Genomic DNA, 23,609 nt, shown 5'->3' on the forward strand with positions numbered 1-23,609 from the left:
GCAAGTGAGCAGCATCAATGTAACGTTACGTCCACTAAAAGGGCTTGTTTTTGCCACTGACACTCAGATTGTTATTATAAGTGTCAGACATCATTATGTAAAGGACCCTACAGAGAACGGTTTTCTTACTTCTTTCTTCTTTCGCTTGACCTGGCCTGTTTGTTATTGTGTCCAAGTCCTGCTCAAGGAGAATTCTCATTGTGAAATCTGTATATCCGTATAATCTGGCTCAAATAAATTCAAAGACCTCATCCACATTGTGGAAATCGTCTAAATGTTCAGCCATGACATTAAAAATATTTTAGATATCACTAAGCTACGCTTTCTGTACTCCAACACAACAAACTCTGGCCCTCAAGTTTCCACCATGGATGTATTCTACTATTCTACCGTTGTCTTCCAGCAACACGTCACCTCGCCAGATTTCAGAACAACACTTTTCCTTGAGCGAGACTCTTTCCATGATGTTGTCAGACACTTATAATAACAATCAGAGCCTGTCCTGGCAAAAACAAGCACTTTAAATGGACGTAGATGACGGTGCCAGCTTGCCCCAATAGCACCATATTGAAGCCCGTAAGCAGCTGCCGCCTACAGCGCTCTTCCTCAACACTGGACCAATTTCAGAAATTGTTGTCCCTATTAGTCACTTAGACACAAAAACATGGGACAATAGGGTCCAGACTGAAAATTAATGAAGTTAACTTTTACCACTTTTAACTGATTGAGCAACACACTTAGTTTCACACTTTGTTTTGTTTCCCAGCTAAGAACCTGAAAGCCGCGCTGTCATCCAAGATCTGCTCTCCATCGAGTCACAGCCCGGACTCCGACACAGACTCCGTGTTTCCTGTAAGCCCTACTACGCCTCTACAGCCCCCCTCAGACTCTGAGGCCTCACCTGAAGACCCGGAGACCAGTGAGGGGAACTGGACTGAGGACCCGGTGCTTCAGTCCCCGACAGACACGAATGACATCGACGTCAAGGTACAGCAAAGTTTCTGCTATATATGTAGCTTATAGTGATTCCTCTGTGGCCTCATGATATAAATAAAGATGGTGAATTTAATAGGGGTTAAATATTGATGCAGCAATATGATGTAATGTCTTTTCCATCACTGTAGTTGTGATGGTGGAGGTATTACAGGTCATTATGGGCTCTTACAGCCGCCATCCGAACCTCACCGCTTTCCATTTCTTCACCGACGTGGGGCTCAAGATTGCCAACAGTTGTTTGAATAATTCAGCACCGTCTATTAGAATTACATTTCAGTCTTAATGTGATGAATCATTGATAAGCTCATAATAAAGGAAGAAGTCCATTTAGTTCCCGACGGTATTGCGCCATTAAATATGGATATGGAGACTTATTCCAATTACCATGCCACAGTTGTGCTACCGTTTGCAGCTTTTCTGTGACCTGTGAGGTAAATCGACTCTGAGAGGAGAGAATCATTTTATTATCGACTGCAGTGTGTTAATTCAACCCTAAACAGTGTGGTAGGACGCCGTGCGGCCTCAAGGGGGCGCACATGTTGCACGAATGCAACTTCAAATTTTAACATGAGAGGAATACATTTAGACTTCCCTGTGGGGTAGATTGATATTTAAAATCCTTAAAATCATGCATGAAAAACACAGCAGGCTTATTAATCTGCATGATTGTGTCCACTAACAGGTCGCTCAAAGTGTCCAAAGCCTGACCCAGTTACTCTACAGTCTGCAGGTGAGTGCATTATTCAACACACAGCTAACCACCTGCTACTTCTTATGCTGCTCTCATCTATATTATTATCCAGTCAGCAAACAAACAAACCTCTTCTGTTCTCACTGAGATGACATATACATGCTTTGTTAGTGTCGCGCTCAGTGAAGATAAAGGCTTTAATATGCCGGCACACTCCAGCTCCAGTAAACAGAGAGCCAACGCTGTGCTCAGCTGTTTGAAGCCAAAGGTAGCGAGAATCCTACTGATCTTTTTTCTGCTGTGAGACATACTATGGTCTTTTGTTTCACCACACACACACACAGACACACACACACACACACACACACACACACACACACAGACTGCTGTTTAGTATAAAATGTAAATTTGTGCAGCTGGGAGAGAACATGTTTGCATGAGGGGGATGTGTGCGCTCATCTGTCCGTCTGTGAGAGTTTGAATATGAAAATATCATTGAAATCAAAACCTCAAAGTTGTGTATCCCGTCTTGCATCTGAACCTGAAAACAACAGTGGAGGTGTTGTTATTTCACCATGTGAACACAGAAACAGTCAGGGCACCCAGTAGAGCCATGATGCTTTCCATTCAGATCACCTTCTCTTATTACCTGTTGTGAAGATGCTAGGGCTGACCCGAATGCTTCGACCGTTGCCGTGGTAATCAACCTTCAAATCAGTATTTGAATGCTTTGTTTTTTGTTTTGTTTTATTTATATATATATATATATATGTGTGTGTGTGTGTGTGTGTGTGTGTGTATTAGGTCTGTCAAAGTCAACACGATAATAAGGTGTTTTAACGCCACTAATTTCTTTAACGCATTAACGCAACTTGCGGTTTTTAAGTTGTAGCGGTCTCAGTTTTAAAGCTAGAGTGAAGATACTACATGGTATGATATGGGTGATGATACTGATAATGATACTGGTATCATATAAAACTAGAAAAAACCTAAGGAATCCATTGGTAATCCAAACATGTCAAACTAACTTGTCATGAAGGAGGATAAATAACGCTCCAAACTTAAGCTAAATTTTGACGAGGAAGAACTGTCATGGCCATTTTCAAAGGGGTCCCTTGACCTCTGACCTCTAGATATGTGAATGGAAATGGGTTCTATGGGTACCCACGAGTCTCCCCTTTACAGACATGCCCACTTTGTGATAATCACATGCAGTTTGTGTGGTGTGTGGAGGTGTGTGTGTGTACGGCAGCGGCATTGTCCCGAAGCTTCGAATACCTTTGAATATTTCTCACCAAAGCTTCGAAGCCCAAAATAATGGTATTCGGGACAACCCTACAAGATGCACATGTGGTTAAAGTTTCCCTTTCTGTTCCAGGCAGCGGTGACCATCCAGGACAGCTGCTATGAGGTCCAGAGGCTCCTCCTCCAGGAGACCGGGCGCCCTTCGCCCCGCGCCCAGCGACCGCACTTTCCCAGCATCCGGGCCAACACCCTACAAGAACAGGAGAAGCAGCGCAACCTGGAGAAGCGGAAGGAGGAGGTGGTGGCGGCTCAGCGGCTCCAGGGCCGACTGCGCCAGGAGAAGGAGCGCTGGGAGCGGGAATGCCAGGCCAGGGAGAGCCAGCAGGGGGAGCAGGAGAGCAGGCTGGAGGAGAGGGAGAAGCAGTGCCACTTGGAGATGGAGAGGCTGAGGCGCGAGAGGGAAGAGCTGGACGAGCAGCTGGAGGAGTACCAGCAGAGCCTGGAGCGGCTCAGGGAAGGCCAGAGGAACGTGGAGAGGGAGCGAGAGCGTCTGGAGAACCAGCAGAAGCTGCTCCAGACCTGGAGGCACAGCCGGCAGAGGAGTCTGCCAACTGTGATTCCTCACATGGTCATCCCTCTAGATGGGCAGCAGGTAGTGATAACTGTTTCCTCTGTCTATGGATTTTCAAATAACTTCTGATGTTTAATCTGAGGCGTTAATCCGGGGCTCGGTAATGCTTCCGACTAAAGCTCCTGACCCTGACACGAGTGTTGACTGATGCAGTGTTTATGGAGTATTTCTCGGCCAAAGTCATTAATGAGAAGCTTTTCTCAGACAGCTATCAGCCCGAGCGTCGCTGGTTCACTCATTTACACACAGCAGCTCAATCCCCTCTTGATGTACGACCTGCGATAATGAGAGCAATTTCAGCATCATTTGTCTTAGTGCTCCAGCAGCTCCACTCACCAATAAACATCTTAATGATTGATGATAATTAAACCATTGCAAATAAAAGCTCCGACAAAATAATTAAAACCGGAGGCACGCAGCCTGAGAAACCGATCAATCGCGTCCGAAAGGACTTAAATTATCGACGCTTTGTTTGAAAAGCACTACAGTGAAATGTCCCCCGCAGCTGGAAGGCACGGAGGATAAAGGCTGCACTGTTCTCTGTTGCCCTTTAAGTCTCAATGTACCTCACATATACAAGCAGCAGTGGTGAAACTAATACAGCACATACGTCTATGTGAGCCTCTGCTGGGCGCTGCTTTGTGCTGCTCGGTTCAGCAGGTGTGACTGTTCAAAAGACGCACGCAGAGAGCACTCGAATGGACAGACAAATGAGCAGACTCGTGTTACAATATTCCCTCTCTCCCTCATTAATTTACACGCCACCGTGGGCTTTTTACACACTGGATGCGATGAGGCTCTCCCGGACTTATTTATTTCAATTCATCTATTTTGGTCGGTGTGGAGGCTGCATTAACAGCAGTGGTCTGACAAAAGGCGTGCGGAGGCAGTGGAGGTCCTAATGTTCCCCTGCTAATGTTTTAGCCAGAGGCAGCGGTTCACAGGGTCAGAGACGGATCGAATGACACACACACACACACACACACACACACACACCAGCTCTCAGGTCGTCTCTAATTAGCCGTGCTGCCTCCGCTCTGCAGGAAAGGAGGCCATGTTGATGTGAAGATGGGACAGGAGAGAGAGGGGGTATTAGGAGAGGACAGGAGGAGCCTTAAGAGAGCTGCAGCAGTGATACCTTTCACCATTCATTAAAGGGTCAGGTCGCCCAAATGACTCACCATTTTTTATCCACTTACTATACCTCTAGTTGTATCTGGCCATGCATTTATACTAGGGCTGTCAAAGTTAACACGAAAATAACGTGTTAACGCAAATTCGTTTTAACGCCACTAATTTCTTTAACGCATTAATGCAACTTGCGATTTTTAGGTTGTATTGGGCTCAGTTTTAAATCTAGAGTGAAGATACTGGTATCATATGAAACTAGAAAAACCTAAGGAATCCATCGGTACCAACCATGTCATACTAACTTGTCGGGAAGGAAGCTAAATAACACGCCAAACTTGCGCAAAATTTTGGCGAGGAAGAACTGGCATAGTCATTTTCAAAGGGGTCCCTTGACCTCTGACCTCCAGATATGTGAATGAAAATACATACATTGCATAAAACAAGCACATTTGCCCACTCCCATGTTGATGTAAGAGTATTAAATTCTTGACAAATCTCCCTTTAAGGTACATTTTGAACAGATAAAAAAATGTGCGGTTAATTTGCGATTAAATATTTTAATCGTTTGGCAGCCCAAAGTTTTATTTGTCCAGAGTTTGAGATATCTCTACAGCAATACAACGGTGATTTGTTTGTGGTGCTCAAAAGAAGTGGAAAAATGTAGTTTAATTTAGAAGCAGCAAATTGCCTTTTCAGAATTAGACTCTCCATTCCTCAGAGCGATCAACAAAACACACTGTGAACAGTTTTCATGGCAACCGCTGTCCTCCGAATAAATAGTCCCTATAAAATCTCCTCACAGTGAAGTCTGTATATAATCCAGGCTTAGTACGTTTTCTATGATTTAAGATGAGATAAGATAAAATAAGAAGATCCTTTGTTATTCCCACTGCGGGGAAATTTACAGGATTACAGCAGCAAAGGGGGACAGTGCAAACAAAACAAGATCTAGAAGAAGAAATCTATTCACTTCCATTGTATTGGGATAGAAGCTGAAATCTCAGAGACAGATATCTCAAAACCTGGGCAATAAAACCCAAATGATCTATTATACCAGATACCACTCGAGGTAAGTGGGGAAATTGATTTTTGGTGAGCTGCCTTTTGTAATTCTTTTTCATTACAGTTTTATAGAAAATGATCTAAAGATCTATTAACAGATCCACTCATAGCTTTTGCACCTTAAATTATAAAATGTATTTCCTGATCCCTCATGCAAATGCATCAGTGCATTGTTGAATGATTTTATAGGTGTAGGAAACTATCCAATCATCAATGTCCATTCTTGCATAAAGGGATAGTTCGGGTGTTTTGAAGTGGGGTCGTATGAGGTACTTATCCACAGTCAGTGTATTACCTACAGTAGATGATGGTCGACGCGGCCCCAGTTTGGAGAAACAGACAGGAGTTACCACTCGGAAACAAAGCAATGTGGACGGGGGCAGCAGCAAAAACGGATTTTAGACACAAAAAAATCAATATCAGTATTGTACATTATATTTAGAATATTTTTGTAGGTATACCTTGCTGAGAGACAGCTGTACAGTCTATGTTTTCGACGGGGAACTGAAGCCGCTCTCGCCGAAGCAACCAGACTCCATTGAAAAAACAGTAATTTTACCTTGCAGAACACAGGAGCTGCTGGTCTACCGCTGCCTCGATCGGTTAGTTTGTTTGTGTTGTTGCGTGACTTTGGTGAATCCGAACTAACCCTTTAAAACACCAAAGTCACACAATAACAAAAACGAACTAACTAGCAGCGGTAGACCAGCAACTCGTGTGTTCTGAGAATAAAATTATTGTTTCTTTCAATGGAGTCTGGTGGCTTTGGTGAGAGCATAGATGGATATAACAGCTTCAGTTCCCTGTCAGAAAGGGCTTTCTGGCAGCAAGATAAAGCTGTGAAAATATTCTAAATATAGCGTACACTTAAACTGATGTTGATTTTTTTTCGGTGTCTAATCCATTTTGCTGCTGCCCCCGTCCACAGCACTACATTGCTTTGCTCCCGTGCTGCTACTCCTTTCTGATTCTCCAAGCTGGGGGCAAGCCAGCTACCATCTACTGTAGTAATACAGTAGTACCTCATACAACCCCACTTCAAAACACCTGAACTATCCCTTTAAGAAGCTCTCATCTGGGCAACAATATGAACTCCATCTGAATCACAGTGTTCTTGATTTTCACCTTTCAGCTCTGTTGCTGAACGTGACCGTGACCACTATGTTCTCTCTCTCTCTCTCTCCCTCAGGACTCGGCACTGAGTCAGTCCAGAGGCCTCGCCGCCAACGGCTCCGCGTTTGTGAATGAGGCTGCGTTCGACAGCACCAGCGTCAACAACCGTCACATCCACCACAAGAGAAATGACCCCAGCGCGCACAATTGTCTCAACACCCTGCTGGCGAGATCCAACAGCAGACAGGCCCCCGTAGCGAAGGCTCCCCACAGTCCACAGTCAGACTCCCAGGGATGGATGATGGGGACAGGGTACCTCTACAGCCCTGCAGGGAGGCTGGGGCTGCAGCACACGCCCACTGGTAAGAACTTCATGTTTAGCATCTCTTATAGGAAGTTTGAAAGTTTGAAAACACAAATTTAATGGCGACTAGGGGTCACGAGGATTCATATTTCCATACTATAATACATGCTATGTGGGATGGTGTCTGTCTGGTGACTAGACTAGGGCTGTAACTATTGATTATTTTCATTATCAGCTCATCTGCTGTTAATCCTTTGGTCTATAAAGTGTCAGAAAAATGCCTGTTAGAATTTCCTGAAGGCCAAGGTGACATCTTGAAAAGAAATCTTGTTTTGTCCAACAAACAGTCCAAAACCAAAAGATATTCAGTATATCATCATGTAAGACCCCTTAAAGTGAAGCAGTGAGTACAGGTTTCAGAAGTCTGTAAGTGACGAGTTTTGATTGAAAGATTAGAAATAGTAATTTAAACCAGTGTAGCAGACCATTTCCTTCTTTTTACTTATTCCAGTTAGCATCTGGTGAACCCCTTAAATTTAACTTTCTCACCCATTTAAGATGCCTCGACCCCTGAAGTAAGATAAAGAAAATTAGCAAAAAGAGGCTGGAACTATAGAGAATGTTTGGTATTTTTCTGTCAATCAACTAATTGATTGATTGATTGATTGATTGATTGATTGATTAATTGTCACTCCAGTATAGACACATTTTTTTAAACACAATAACTTTTATTTATTTATTTATTTTATACGTTATTGCACAAATTCACATACATTTACATTTGCTTACAATGTTTGAGTAAAATCAAGAGTAAATTAGAGAAAAAATAAAGACAATAATAACAGGAATAAAAACTAGGAAAAAATTAAAGGATTAAAAAAAAGAAGAAGAAAAACAAAAAAACATAAAGAAAAAAACAAAGAAGAAGAAGAAAGATAAAAAATAAAATAAATAAATCACTTTTAGAGCAGTAAAAGGTATAAACTAAATGAGCTGATAAGATTTTTGAGCACACATTAATTTCCCTATTAATGAGGAAAAACAGATTTTTTTTAAGCTTTTTTTTAAACTTTCAGAAACCATCTGTGAAGGGACGCAAGTTGACGTAGAAAAATCTTATGTTTGATATCCTGTATGTTAGTGCTAACATACGTATCCTACAGCAGCATCGTACCGTCTGCTGCTCAGCATAACGGAGAAATCTGCTTCCTGTGAGAATGTAAACAAACCTTCCGCCTGCACTGGTTTCACCCATGTCTGTGAGAGCGTACTGTACACACACACACACACACACACACACACACACACACACACACACACTCTCTGCTCTCAAGGCTCTATCCCCGGTGAGGCCTCGTCTGTCCTTCGTCTCAGTTAATCAGTGTCTCCTGACAAAGAAACCCCCCCCCACCGCTACCACCACCACCACCGCCTCCGCCTCCACCTGCACCAGCAGCAGCAGCAGCAGCGAGCCGGGGCCCCCGCCTGCCAAAGGAAAAGAAAATCAATGGTTCCTCTATCTATCGACTGGCAGTGCAGACAACAGCATGTGAATCACAGTTCACAGGCGATGGCGGACTGATTGGGACATCGATCTAAAAAAATCTTTACAAAACTCATTACAGCATGACTTGTCATCGCATCAGGAGAAAAGGGGGGGGGGAAGGGAAATGAGAGATGCGGACACGTATTAATCTGTGTTTCGCTCGTGAGGTGTGCGCTACATTCTCACGTTTGCCCGTCCCCATTCCTAATCACGTACAAGCTCATTCTAATACAGGGCGAGGGGAAATTACAGGTTCCATGTTCCTCAGCCCTCGTGAGCAATTGAGTCGGTGTTAAGTGATGTCTGGTATTTTGTACCAGCTATAGCAGGCATCACAATCTCTTCCTCATTGATCAGCTTATTAACCTTTCCTCGTTATTGAGCTCACACACACAAGGCCCAGTGAAACCTGAGTCACTTGTTAACAAGCCTGGGGTGTATACTTGGCTGCAATCTGCACCGCAGGGCGCGTTCCAGCTGACATCTACCCACAATGCATTCCTCAGTGGATCCCACGAGGGCCTGCGATGAAATGCTCTGAACAATATTGCCCAATCTTCACATAATTCCCCGTTAGATTTATACCTGTATAAGGAGTAGATCTTAAGACCTCCTCACGCTGGATCACGTGCTGCTTGGTATGTGGAGGAACGTCTTCTTATCGTGTGAAAAGAAAAAAGGGAATCTCTTTCAAATGCAAATCCTCCATTCTTCCGCCAGTCACACGGATTCCAAACATGATCTCACTTCTCATTCTCACCTGAGTATGTGAAGATTTCCTCTCATGCACACACACACACACACACACACACATAAACACACACCCTTTTTTGTCATCCACTGTGAGATTTCCATAATTTGTCCCCGCACAATGTAATCTCGGTGAACCAGTTGGATGGAATTTTTCTGAAATGACACCTCATCTGATGAGTCGTGTCGGCTTTTTGTTGCTCACCTTTTCGTACAAAGGATGAGAGCATGGTGCGTTGGCTGAGGAAGAAAGGAGAGATGAAACTGGGGCTCTTTACAGTACGTGGATTAATCACACCTTGTATAATAATAAGCTGCATGATGCACAAACCTGACCCGTGACTTTCCAACAAAGCGTCGATCTGCACGCACAGTGATGGTTAAATGATACTGATGATTATTTTGGCTCAATATTGAGATCACGATTATTTATTTTGTCCCACCAAAGCCTTGATAGTTGAATGAAATCTCCCAGCATGGGGAGGTTTTAGTGCTGTTTGTTCATTATATTGATCGCATATGGCACAAAAGAATCCCTTGTGTATCTTTGTGTTTACCAGATGTGTTCTACAGCGTTGTCCAGAAGGCTTTAACTCAAATTCTGAGTAACACCTTTAGCCCTGAAACCCTCAGGGACTTGAGAGACGTCTCCTGGTAAATGGTTGAGTGTGAGAGGCTTCAAGGGCTTGAAACGGTATAAATGTGAATGGGACAGCACTTTGCGGTGACATATCCCGTTACCTTGACGATGTGAAAACATGTTATGTGTAATTGTGGGGTTTTATGTTACCTTAAGAGACGAGCGGTAGTTGTCAAATAATCAATTTACTCGTTTTTGTCAAAACAGCGTTATCAAGTAAGGGATAAGCCTTGGTGTTGGGGTTTATTTCACAACAATGACCCGCTAGCTGCACATTATCCCGCTTATTACACGGCTACTTACTTAAGAAATCAATAATTTGACACAAAAAGAGTCCAAGATTAAAACTGCGGCCGTAGCACCCGCTGCTATAAAGACATAACAGACCATAGAACGCCGTGATTGACCAATCAGAATGGAGTATTCAACAAAGCCGTGTAATAAGCTAAATTAAAAGAACGAATAAATTTGGTGTGTAATATAGTCTAATGCTTGCATTCCTCTGATTTCATCTGTTTTTTTTTAAGTATTTATTGATAGGACAGTGGATAGAGTGTTGGAAAGGGGGAGAGAGAGAAATGACATGCGGAAAGGACCACAGGCCGTATTCGAACCCGGGTCCACCGCTGCTAGGACTGAGCCCTGGCGATACATGGGCGCTCGCTCTACCGACTGAGCTAACCAGCCGCCCTGTTTTTTAATGTACCATCTTTAATCCTTAATGTGAATGTCTCTGTGTAAATGTGCCGTAAGGAACCCTGTATTTAACGTCACAAGAGTATGAATTGTGGGTAATTCCCTCAGGCAAAGTTGGTCATGTCTAGAAAGTAGCCCACAAGTTGCAAAATCTCATCTGAGATCTGCAAAAACTTGCAAAAACCTGACGACCTCTCATAACCTTAACTATTTAAGGTCAATGCCTAACCTTAACAATGTCGTGAGAGTTTCCCCAGTTTGCACGCTCCCTTCTAGCCACTACCGACAAAGAATGTGTGCATAAAAGTGCTCAAAATGTCAGCGAGAGAGCCCTCAAGCACTCAAAGATTTGACAGCGGGAGAGCCTTAAACCCTCACAGACTTTGTGGGAACGCGCCTCAAAGTCCATGAGTCCGAGTGTGAACATTGGGATTGGGCCATTGGCAAAGTTTTCCTCTATACAGCAGTATTTTACAGAGCATCTAATGATGTTGGCAACTCACAGTTTTACCAGATTGTTCTTCTAACAACCCGAGCCACAGTTTGTTACTAGACTGAGCTTTTCTCCAAATGTTCTAACAGCCCTAACAAATTGATATTTTTTTGTTGCTTTCTTTAAATAGCACGCATTATTTGCTGTCTGAGTTGTAACACATTAATAATGCTAAAAGCTTATTAGTCCACGGATAAAGACAGAGATTGAGTGTTTTTATCATCTGGCTGCACACTGATGTCTCATCTATCAGAGGCCGGGCCTATATGGTGGCTAACAGAGCCACTCTAACAGACTCTTATACAATTAATCAAACAGAGGCACTTTCCTACGTGGACACAATGAGGCAATTTATAGTTCACGCCATCTGTTACCATGACAGCACACCTGCCCTAATGCTAGACAGCACCCACCACGCACACAAATGTTAAGAGCACGCGCATTCTCAACTAGATGCCACCCATAAAAACAAATTCTCTCTCTCAGATCTCCCGTAATTGAATAATAATGCTGTTAACCCCTGAAGCTGGGGGTGTAATATGCCAACTCGAGGGTTTGAATCGTTGCTATCTGCTCTAAAGATATCTGCTCATCCCTCCTCGTTTCCGGTCCCTCGTTTCCTCATCTCTTCTTGTTAACCGTCAAGTGCGAGGAGGCAGGTGTCATCGAATCCCGACCGTGACGATGGATTATGTTGACAAAGATAATGATAAAAGTGACACCTCTAAGTAGAAGGGGGAATGATGGATGGCTTGAAAATCTTTTTTGTCTCCGGTGCGGGAGAGGAGAGCGTGAGAGGAGAGGCTGAGCTGCAGCAGCTGTGGTTGATCTATATATGCAGTTAGTGATTAGATGAGTGGGCCAAACAATTAGCCTGAGCTCATTAAACAAGTGGTACATGACCCATCCTGGTGATTATGTATCAGTGGTTAGTAAATGATTGATTTGGTCGATGCATTATCAGTAGCTGTATTTCTTCTACATAGAGTATAATAATAGTGTTTTTCATGTGCTCTCTCAGATCTTAACAGTCACGGCTACATCGGGGAGACGTGGTCGTCAACAGCGAGCGGCGCTGACCCATATCCGGTGCTCCCGCATCCCGGTGACCCTCAGCTGGACCTCAGTGCACTGGTTTCCTTGGAGACTGACAGCGGTGGTGAGGAGGGCGGTGAGGAAACAATTGTGTACCTCTGAATGTTGATTCATTTCAGACTCAACCCAGCACTTGGAAAAAAGACATTTACGAAGCATCGGGATTGGATCCAGAGTTTTTGCTTCAGAAAACATTTTCTCTTTTTGTTGTGCTTTTTTTTTATATTTGAAAGATTGTTTTTGTAAGTGTAAAGTTACTGGAAGCACGGCGATAAGAAACTGAGATAAAGAAGGTTGTTTCAGACTCAATCTCACATGCACCTTAGCTCAAGGCACCACTGGGTGTTCAATGTCTCTTTATTTTCTGTTTTTGTGTGTGTGTGTGTGTGTGTGTGTGTGTGTGTGGTCTTTATTGACTGGGTCCCTGCAGCTACACCTTTCCCCTTTTCCCCCCCTCTGCTTCTCACTGTCCCTCCCTCGCCTCCTTCCTCTCTCAGGCCCCCCATATATCTCGTCCCTCGAGCGTTACATTTATTAAATTTACCACCAAATGAGGAGAAAAAGCGTAAACCCAATATAAGCAAAACATCAGGCTGTATCTCTCCAGCGGGTGATTGTCTGCAGCAAACTGCCCCTCTTTCATTTATCAGACAGGCTCTGTTTATGTACGAGCCGAGCACAACGCGAAGCACAAAGCATTAGGATTGAAAGATGAGGTGCGACAGCGTCAGTCCCACGTTTTTTCCAGACTCGCCGCCTGTAGCCGTCATTTATTTCTTTTTATCTGAAGCACGTTTTTCTTGTTAAGAGAAATAAGATGTGGTTTTAAGAGAGATGTTGCAGCTGCGCTAATATATCAGTTTTATCAGACGTTCAACCGCAAAAGCCTGAGAAAGCAGTTTGTTCCTGTGAAAAGTGAAAGAAAGTTGGAGTGGGAAAAAAAGGAAAACATGTTGGGCCAAACAGTTATAGACATTAATGTAATTATATAACAACAATTCTCATCACAAATTTCTGACTACATTTTTATTTCATGTCATTTTTAGCCAAACCAGCAGCATGGCTCTAGGGATGGTAACGCCGGTCAGTCTGTCCACCACTTCGGTCCATTGCCATGACATTTTGTTCAGACATTCATGGCCCCCGGAGGATAAACCCTTATGGTTTTGGTGACTTTTCCTCTAGCGCCACCATGGGTTTAACATCTTTTCAATGGATTGTCATGAGTTTTGGTCAGTCATGTCGCCTTCAGGATGAATTATAATCACTTTGGTGATCCCTAAACTTGTAATCTAGCAACATCTTCAGGTCAAACTATTCATTCGTCTAATACTTTGGTTTATGACCAATAGAGTGCTGCAGGAATGAGTCCTAAAACCCAGAAATGAGTTAGCATTTTAGCACTTCCGGTTCCCTTGCCTGGAAGTCAATGGGTTTTTAGTTAGATGCCTGAAATAGGGTCTGTGGTTAACACGAGCTTAAAAGATTTTAACGTTTTGTTCTACGACATAAAATAAGTCAATAAATATCCCACTTCCGAATTTTGAAGCTTTTAAGTGTCTTAAAAAAGGCGGTTTTGGTTAAGTGGTTAAATTAGACTACTTAACGTCATCACGCTGAACACTCGTCCGCCTTTAGCTTTGCGGTGGTGACGTGAAGTCATGCGACCGTTTTGTAGTTTTATAGCTTAGCGTTAGCTTTTTAATTCTGGCGATTGCATTTACACTTCAAAAAGTGCTCATTTGTGAAGATTATCTTGCTGAACAAAACGTTTAAGTATCATAAACGCTCGTTTACCACAGAGTTTATTTTCTGCAATAATCCAAAAGACATTGGAAAAATCCCATTGGCTTTTTGTCAAGGGAACCAGTTTGATGCTAACTTCCTGGTTGACCTACAAAAATACGTCATCCTGCAGCGCTCTAGCTAAAAAACTAAAAACATTCCCATCCGCCTCAGCTGTGCATAGTGCTAATTAGCAAATATTAACATGCTAACACCTTAAAGTAAGATGGTGAACATGGTAAACATTATACATGCTAAGCATCAGCATGGTAGCATTGTCATTGTGAGCACGTTGGCATGCTGACGTTAGCATTTAGCTCAAAGCACCACTATGCCTTAGTGCAGCCTCACAGAGCTGTTAGCATGACTGTACACCATTAATCTACTTTATTCTCCATCATTACTTTATAAAAAACCCATCTTTACTTTATACAAGCTGTAAAGGGTGGAAGATGTTGTCCTAAAATTATCTTCACAAGCACCCAGAACAATAAGACAGTCGCCTTATTGATGCTGTCATGCTTAACACTAAACTATTACACTTGAATATTCATGTAGTGTATTTACATATTATCTCTTATGGGCATTTGTATGTGTTAAGAGGTCCCTGTGCCAATGCTTTCGGTGTCTCTTGATGCTTTTTACCGACACTATAAAAGATGACTTGGTTTCACTACTGTTGTACTGTAGTTTCTTAACGGGACACTAAGGCAGTGGCAGTATTTTAATGTGATTTTATGTATATATGTTTGTGCTTTTATTTATTTATTACAGTACAAGAGTTTAACTTTGTGAAGGGTTGTATTGTACATAGAAGTGTACCTGTTTTTCGTTGGTGTTGTGTGCTCACACATGGCCGTGTTGATAAAATGACTTTAAACTTGAAACGGTGCTTTGTGTTTTTCTTCAGGCTATTAAATGGGGCTCAGCGAATGAGTCAATACAATAAAAAACGAGATGGTTGAAGCACAAACACAATGTTCAGCTCGGGCACAAGTATCACTTCAGTTTTATGGCCCCTGTCTGAATGTGAACAGTGTTGACAGATGTGTGTTCAGTTGCCAGCAGTGGCAGGTGGTGGTGGTAGACCAGGTGCGTGAATGTCAATGATTTCCTGTCAGACTGCACCTCTGAATTGCAAACACAAAATAAACACATCGGTATAGAATGAACGCAATATTGTTGTGCAGCAACAAACGGCAATGCCAACATATTTGTGGGTCATTACATTCTTTAAAATGTTTGAATACACACAAATATAAAGATTCCCACCAATCACAGCCTGTCTCTCAAGTAAAGGCTAAAAATACAAACAGAGACCTCAATTTGGAGCTTCCTGGCTTTCCATGACAGTAGTAATGTATTTCATATGCTCCACCTGTGTCTCTGTTGCTCTTTCCCTTTCAGCTCTACCCCCCAATATGCACCTTATTATTTCACAGAGGTGCTGCGTACAAACGCCCACTCCATTCCTTATCAGCCGCACTCTAGCTTATTAGATTTTGCTTCATTAAATGTAATTTGCAGGGAAATCCAGTGCAATTCATGCTTCAATTACCATATACAGTATATTGATTTGAATAATTTAACTCAATCCTTTTTAAACCATATTCTTATTTAATCAGCCCCTCCCAATTTCATTCTAATGAATGAGGTTATAGTGAATGAGATCAGAGATGGACATATTGATTTGGATTGTGTGTATATTTCTTTGATATTCATATTGATAACTCCAAAGACAGAAGTGCTAAATTACTTTGAAGACTGAAACTACTTCATTACATATTTGAGTGAACAAAAATATGGAGTTCCTCAGGGGTCAGTATCTGGGCCTCTTCTGTTCATTCTCTGCATGCTTTTACCACCTCAAATAATGGAAAACATTAAATCTGTGCAGGCTGTTCTCATGCACTGTTTGTAACTATACCTACGAAAAGTAATTCACTACAATTTGTATATAACCAACATAATCATTTGGTATATAATCCATGTAATCATGAGCCAGGACATGACGTAGACCGACAAAATACTAGACTTTTAGCCCGGAGGTCATTGTTCATGTCCTGAGTGAAACCAGAAGTCAATGTTGACTTATTTGGCACGTAACTTCTGTACTTAAAGGAACAATGTGTAACATTTTGAAGGATCTATTAGCAGAAATGGAATATAATATTCATAACTGTTTTCATTAGTGCATAATCACCTGAAACTAAGATTTGCGGTTTACCGCGGTTTTGCACTCAGCGGCTCACGTTACCGCAGTCTTGGAAAGGGAGGAGTGAGCGGAGGGGTACTCAGTTGGTTGCAATCTGCAACCACACCACTGGATGTCACCAAATCCTACACACTGTACCTTTAAGCAACACCACTTCTGTAGTTATTTGAACCCAAACTACGATTTTTTCCCCAAACCTAACCAAGTAGTTTTGTTGCCTGAGCACCGCAGTGGCTTGTGCAGGTGCACTTATCCCTCGTGTTGCAGGTCATTCGTAGGAAAATGCACGAAAAACAAAGTAACAACAACAAAATAACTTAAGATAAGATAAGATATCATGTGAACTGTTGAATAAGGATGCGTTGATCTGTAGCACGCTACTGTAATGTTTTCCCAGGCCTTGATAGCGATCTGACAGCTCCAGCTCATTCAGATTGCTGCTGATAGAGTTCTTACTAAGTAACCCGGCCTTCACACCCACATTCAGTTTGATTTAATCTATGTGAAACATGCAAACAAACATTTTCTCAAACGCTGTTCATACTTTCTTGGTTGTTTACTTGTGACTTCTTCTTCTTCTTCTTTGTATCTTAAATGTTAAAAATACTCAAGGCCCAAAATACCTCTCTGATCTGCTCCGGCTTTACCAACCCTCCAGGCCTCTCAGGTCATCTGGGATTGCTTCAGCTTCCAAGGGTTAAAACAAAATATAGCGAAGCCGTCGTTAGTTTCTCTGCACCGCAAATCTGGAACAAGCCTCTGGGAGATCTGAGGTCTGCTCTGAATCTAACCTCTTCTAAATCAATGTTTTTCTGTTTACCACTGCTTTATTACGTTTGGGGGTATTTTTGTACTGTAACCACAACATATTCTATTTTTATTTTATATTATTAAGTCTTAATTTATTTTATTTGCTCATTTTCATTCCTCTTATAAGCCCATTGTGTTGTTTTGCCTTTCACACTGAAGAGCCATGTGGTCAGACCTCTGTTTGATCCTCTTTGTACTTCTGGTAGCCCCTCAAGAATCCATCATGCTCATCATTCTTGCCGTTAAAACGAAGATTACTCTCTCTTCCATCACCTCTATTTGAGCCCTCACCTAATCACTTTTGAAACACTGTGTATGCTTCAGTGAGCAGCATCTTTTACCATGATTTTATGGACCATATAGTTAAGTCAGTATAATCAAAATGGTCCCGTGTTTTATGTGCCTCCGAGTCTTTTTGAGAGATGGCGTGGAAAGAGACGAGAAGTGCACATTTTACAAAGCTGTGTCCATGTATATACGCTCTGCTTTGTGTTGGACAGATGTTTTTGTACATACAGGCACATGTGCTCGTACTATCATGTCAATGCCAATGAGCCATCTGGGTATTTTCCATTTCAGCTGACAGTCTCTGTCTGATATCGTTCCCTGATAACGTTACAAACGCTTTTCATTTCCTGATAACTTTACAAGATTAAGATCTCTTTCCAGTCTGTCAACAATGGAGCCAAACGTGTAAATATCCATTGCAACTGTTAAATACTTAATAGCTCTTTAGTGTTTCTCTCCTTCGGCTTCAGTCGGTTCAATCATCAGAAGTCCTTCCTCATTACACAGTAAAGAAACTCTAGTACTGTATGTGGCCTCTGTCAGTCTCCCCTAGTTGTTTTTTAATGACCCCTGTAGAAGGTAACCAATAACGCCAAAGGAAAAACCGATAAAGTGGGGGAGCACATTATCGCTGAGTCATCTGCCAGGGTGAAACACGCGTTGCTAAAGCCTTTCCCAAGGGGAAGTGTAATGATTTCTGTAGGTTGCACAGAATAAACCTGCCCGGACCAAATATAAATAACAGCCATTAAAGCCTATCCCAGTGAGGAATGCTTTTATGAGAAACCTGAACAATATACAGCATATATACAGGTTATTAGATTTCTCTTGGGGTGAAATATAGTGACAGGCCAGACTCGATATATATACAGACTTCTCACAACCGCAGCTAGAGGAGAAAATCTACGACGACTGGAACAACTTACTGTAAATTTCTTTGACTTTCAATACTTATTTTTTCTCTCTATTTGGTGGAACTAAATATGTCAGTGCAAATGTAACTATTCTTATAACATGTCTGTGTAGTTTTTTCTCTTCTTTTGAAGTGACACATCCTCTGATCTTTACTTTTTGACCCTGGATTTAATTGGTCTCACTCATCGAGTCCCTTTAAAGTCCCGGTCATCTCCTGCAGCTGTGTCGAAGCCAAGTGCAGTGCTGTTTACCCCAAAATAAATACTAATTACAGCATTCAGACATTAGACAGCTTCAATATCACAGCCACAAAGTATGCAGGTCAGATAGGCACTGGAGGCTACAGTGGCGAAGATTACCAGAAACCCAAATGAGTGACAACAGAGAAGTTAAATAAGGATTTATTTACCTTTTAATGGTTCACTTTGGTTGATGCAAGCCACCCCTGTTTGTTTCCGTTCTGACATTTCCATCATGTAAAGCCAAGTTGGGTTTATCAGAGCGATGGGAAAAAGCACATCCATCAGCTGGTCGGAGTTACAACTTGGATGTTGGTTTTATAAGCTGGAAAATGGCAAATCTGTTCCGTGTGACGTGAACGCAGCATTAATAGGCCTGCCAGCATTGTTATTATGGGAGAGCTTTGCAAATTTCTAGTAGCCTATATAAGTGTCCAAGGACATAAAAGTTCATTCAGCAATGGGTTTTTTCCCCCACATTTATCCAGGACCACCACTGAACTCTAAGTAAACAACTTCATATATCATAAATGTAGCATCCGACCTAAAGGGAAATGGTATTAATTATCTAAAAAAATTAACAGAAACACTGACGAGGCACTTATCTGCCACATCTAAGGTTCATCTGAATCTACTTTCCCAGATTGAGGTTGGAGGCGTCGCTGCAGATGAAGTTGAAAGATGATGTGACACTGCGGAGGCCAAACTAAAGGAGCACCCTAGAGGGCACTTCATTGTGTTTTTCAACCAAAGGAGCACCTTAGAGGGCACTTCATCGCGTTTTCTCTACTAGAAGGGCACCCTAGAGGGCACTTCATTGTGTTTTCTCTACTAGAAGGGCACCCTAGAGGGTACTTCATTGTGTTTTTCAACTAAAGGAGCACCCTAGAGGGCACTTCATTGTGTTTTCTCTACTAGAAGGGCACCCAGAGGGCACTTCATCGCATTTTCTCTACTAGAAGGGCACCCTAGAGGGCACTTCATCGTGTTTTCTCTACTGGAGGAGCACCCTAGAGGGCACTTCATCACGTTTTCTCTACTGGAGGAGCACCCTAGAGGGCACTTCATCACGTTTTCTCTACTAGAAGGGCACCCTAGAGGGCACTTCATCGTGTTTTCTCTACTGGAGGAGCACCCTAGAGGGCACTTCATCGCATTTTCTCTACTAGAAGGGCACCCTAGAGGGCACTTCATCACGTTTTCTCTACTGGAGGAGCACCCTAGAGGGCACTTCATCACGTTTTCTCTACTGGAGGAGCACCCTAGAGGGCACTTCATCACGTTTTCTCTACTGGAGGAGCACCCAAGAAGGCACTTCATCGCGTTTTCTCGACTGGACGGGCAACCTAAAGGGCACTTTATCACATTTTCTCAACTGAAGGGGCACTTCATAGTGTTTTATCTACTGGAAGGGCTCCATAAAGGCACCCCACCCCCCACCCCCAGGCAGCAGGGTGACAGCTATATATAGTAACTCCATTATGATGCTGTATAGCCCTATTACATTAGAACCACCACTGAACTCCGCTTCACACATATATCTATTCATCATCTAACCTAAATGGTAATGTAGTAATTATCTCAGAAATTAACAGAAATACTGACGAGGCACATATCTGAGGTGACATCTGAATCTACTTTCCCAGACTGAGGCGTGGAGGCGTCGCTATACAGATGGAAGAAGGATGCTAAAGGACACATTGCATATATCTTCCTCATTGTAAAAACATTTCTCATATAGGTGAAGAAATATTTTGTATTGATGTTATTGGTAAGGATATGTCAAAGAAGGGTTGGAATTGATAATCCATGGACTTCTAATAGCTTCAAAACACCTCTCAGTGCCAGAGGGTGAGCACAAATCAATACAGAAAAAAAGATTCATATCCATCCACGTCATCATTCTGCTGCTTCTATCCTTTTCTCCCTCCTCTCGTCTACTTGCTTGTTTGCATCTATTTGCATTGCCGACTATGATTAGCCTACATATAGTATGCGTTTTAATACGAAGAAAGAAGTTTGACTATATAAATGCATGCAGCATCTGTCACACCACCTGCCCGAGGTACCGCTGCCATGAAGGCTGTATCATTTTTCATGGCATGTGTTCACCGCCTGCCGTCCTGTCAGCACTGCTCCATTCTTTCTGTCATCAGTGTCATCAGTTGTTCCTGTGATGATGTTGGCACAACAGCATTACAGGAGCAGCATGTGTATGTGTGCGTTCGCTTGTAGAAGAAAAATGTGTTCAATCATGTGTGTGTGTGGTTTGGTCATGGATGCATGGTAACATTAGAGCGTCGGCTGTCTGCATCTCACAGGGCTTTCAGGAAATTTCACAAAGGAAGGGAGAGAGAGAGAATGATTTTCTAATTGTGACTTGACAGAGTGCGTCCATTTTTAAATGCCTCCTTTAATTGCAGCTTTGGTGGTTTTTGCACTGGGCGGGGGGGAAGGTGAGCGTACTGATACATGCCAAAGGCCCCGTACCTGTCAGCACTTGAGGAGTGTGTGACAAGCATCTGAGGCCATTCGTGAGAGCGCGGGGATGAGCAGTTCACTGTGATCGTGCACCGTGACGGCTTGGTAATCCTCCACAATAGGCTCACTCATTAGTTCAACCCACCCACCTGCTTCTCAATGGGACCCTCATTTTCCTTCTTTGTCCTAAATTATAGAGGACTGTCAGGTGTCCATGTGTGGTGCGTGTGAGTAGGAGGCAGCATAAGTACGGGGTAATGGATAATGGGTGGGTAGGGTGTTGTGTGGCTTTTTACGATGTAGGGATACATTAATGTAATTTAACCTGTGGTCACTGGATAGTATAGCAAACATAAGCTCAGTATGTTTCCTACACGCAGTAAGGCATTTGAATGTTGTTTGTGTTGGAATTATTCAACGTATTCTCATACAAACAGTTCGTAAGTTATTATTACCAAGAGAAATGAGGAGAAAAACGACAAAAATAAGACCTAGGTTGAAATAATCTGGAGTTCTCCTTCATGTTGGCTCATCTGAATGTGTACATGTCTGTCTCTTAATGAATATCCCTCTTTGTCCATTGGAGCGTTAGCTCTTTAATGTCCGTCTCTCACTCTGCTTCCCTTTGATAATGTCCTTCCCCACATCAGAGGAAGCAGCAGTTAACAGATAGCTGGCTCTCCTGGATGAACACTCTGCCATTAAAACAGGTGAAAACAAGGTCGCTCCACACCTCCATCCGCCCGTGCACACATGAGGAACCAGCGTTTATAGCTTCCAGGGGTCATTTGCTGTTAGTCACGGGCACAGCAGCCCGGCCTCTGCCTTGTGATCAGCTGAGAAGGCTGGAGTTTAGTGATGCTCTCTACATACAGTATTTAGGCCAGAGCAGATTTAACAGGTTAGACACCCCGTGGTGAAATGGGTCAGCATGCATTTCCTTTGACCAACCATTCAGAAGAAGAAACTCATCCTCAGTTTGACACAGTAAAGCCTGTGTACTCTGACAATGCAATGTAATAAAGAATTATATGCCTATATACAGGTATGGGTTAAATTAGGCCTATAGGCTAACTCAGCGAAGGTAAAAACAAACAAACAAAAAAAAACAAAGGTCCAGTTTCTAGGATTTACCAGAAATAGAATAGAATTCATAACTGTGTTTTCAATAATCACCTAAATCGTCAGGTTTTCGTCAGCTTAGAATGAGTCCTTCATATCTACATACGGAGCGGGTCCTCTTCCATGTTTAGTCCAGATTAGACAAACCAAACACTGGCTCTAGACAGAGCCTTTCATGTTTTTACCAAAGAACGTATATTGCTAAGAAGTGAAAGTCAATTGTTCATTCCATTGTAACGGAACGAACAATTGACTACAAAGTGACTAAAAAGTAAAACAAAATCATTTCTATTCCATTGTCATAATTTGGCCTGTGTTGAACAATACAAATATTATAAATATGCATACTAGTCATGTTACGTGATGTGCTGAGGCTTCGGAGCGTGTGTCGAGTAATCCAGGAGGTTTTCTGTGAAGCATCGAGGCTCGTATCTGAAGACGCCCGAAGCCGAAACACAGTCGAGAATTTATTATTCTTGAATAAAAACAAAAAAATGTCTCCCATCTATCATTTTCCTATAGTTCCTATACAAGCACATTCACTGCCCTCTGCCCAGTTAAACCACTGCTACACATCTGTATTATATCTGCCTGTTTTACACTCTTTGACCAACAGTTGGTTTCATGTGCACCTGCAGATGAAGCCCTTTTGCAAACCAATTTGCTGGAGAGCTTCAATACTTCATGAAGCTTCATCTCTACATCACTAAAGTCTTGGAAAGAAAGGGAGGACTAAATATCGCCAAATCCTGCACACTGTACCTTTAATCAATCCGGGCTTTAATGCACCACGTGATCAAACACACCCACGTGTTCTGTGCAATCAACAGGTGGAGGTGTGCTGGTCTAAATGACAGTTAGCTAAAGTTACTGCAGAGCTTCATTTAGCTCAAAATGAGTGAAAACTATGAGGGTTGGGTGGGACAGAGAGGAGGACTAGTTCTACTGGGACAGACAAGCCGAGTGGACTGTTAGGAGGAACTTGGAGCAGATCTTGGAGGACATGGAGGTGCTCAAAGTTGACAGAAGGAGGCCCAGACCTTCACACCTTCAGACCTTCACACCTTGTTGAGTACAACAACAAACTACAACTGTGCATCTCTCTCTTTGCTTGTTTGTGGCTGCAGCACCACTGTGGAGTTTACATGGTCTATACATCTCTGTGTTGTGTCTGCGTTGATTGGTGATGTTTTCTTCTGCTGTAGTGGCTTGTGGTTGTTGTTTCTGCAGCCTTAATATTGTGATGTCCATAACTCTATATATGTGTCTGTAATATTTGTGCAATTGCCTGAGTTTTGTTTTCTGGTTAACTCTGGTGAGGCTACACTGAGATGTGTTATTGATAATCAGTTGCTGCACTG

The 23,609-nt window shown here is 42.5% G+C and overlaps 1 protein-coding gene across 8 annotated transcripts in view; it reads left to right on the plus strand.

The window, feature by feature from the left end:
- arhgef28a (Rho guanine nucleotide exchange factor (GEF) 28a) overlaps nt 1-15,065 on the plus strand; it is a 55,876-nt gene extending 40,811 nt beyond the window's left edge. For all 8 annotated transcript variants that reach the window (XM_074618375.1, XM_074618373.1, XM_074618377.1 and 5 more), the window contains 5 exons: nt 767-987; nt 1,679-1,726; nt 3,066-3,584; nt 6,946-7,231; nt 12,320-15,065. In XM_074618375.1, the coding sequence (XP_074474476.1) occupies nt 767-987; nt 1,679-1,726; nt 3,066-3,584; nt 6,946-7,231; nt 12,320-12,495 (1,250 nt within the window). In that variant the 3' untranslated portion in view covers nt 12,496-15,065. The remainder of the gene's footprint in view (nt 1-766; nt 988-1,678; nt 1,727-3,065; nt 3,585-6,945; nt 7,232-12,319) is intronic.
- Nucleotides 15,066-23,609: the final 8,544 nt, after the last annotated feature.

The sequence above is a fragment of the Sebastes fasciatus genome, chromosome 19, assembly GCF_043250625.1.
Source record: "Sebastes fasciatus isolate fSebFas1 chromosome 19, fSebFas1.pri, whole genome shotgun sequence".
NCBI lineage: Eukaryota > Metazoa > Chordata > Actinopteri > Perciformes > Sebastidae > Sebastes > Sebastes fasciatus.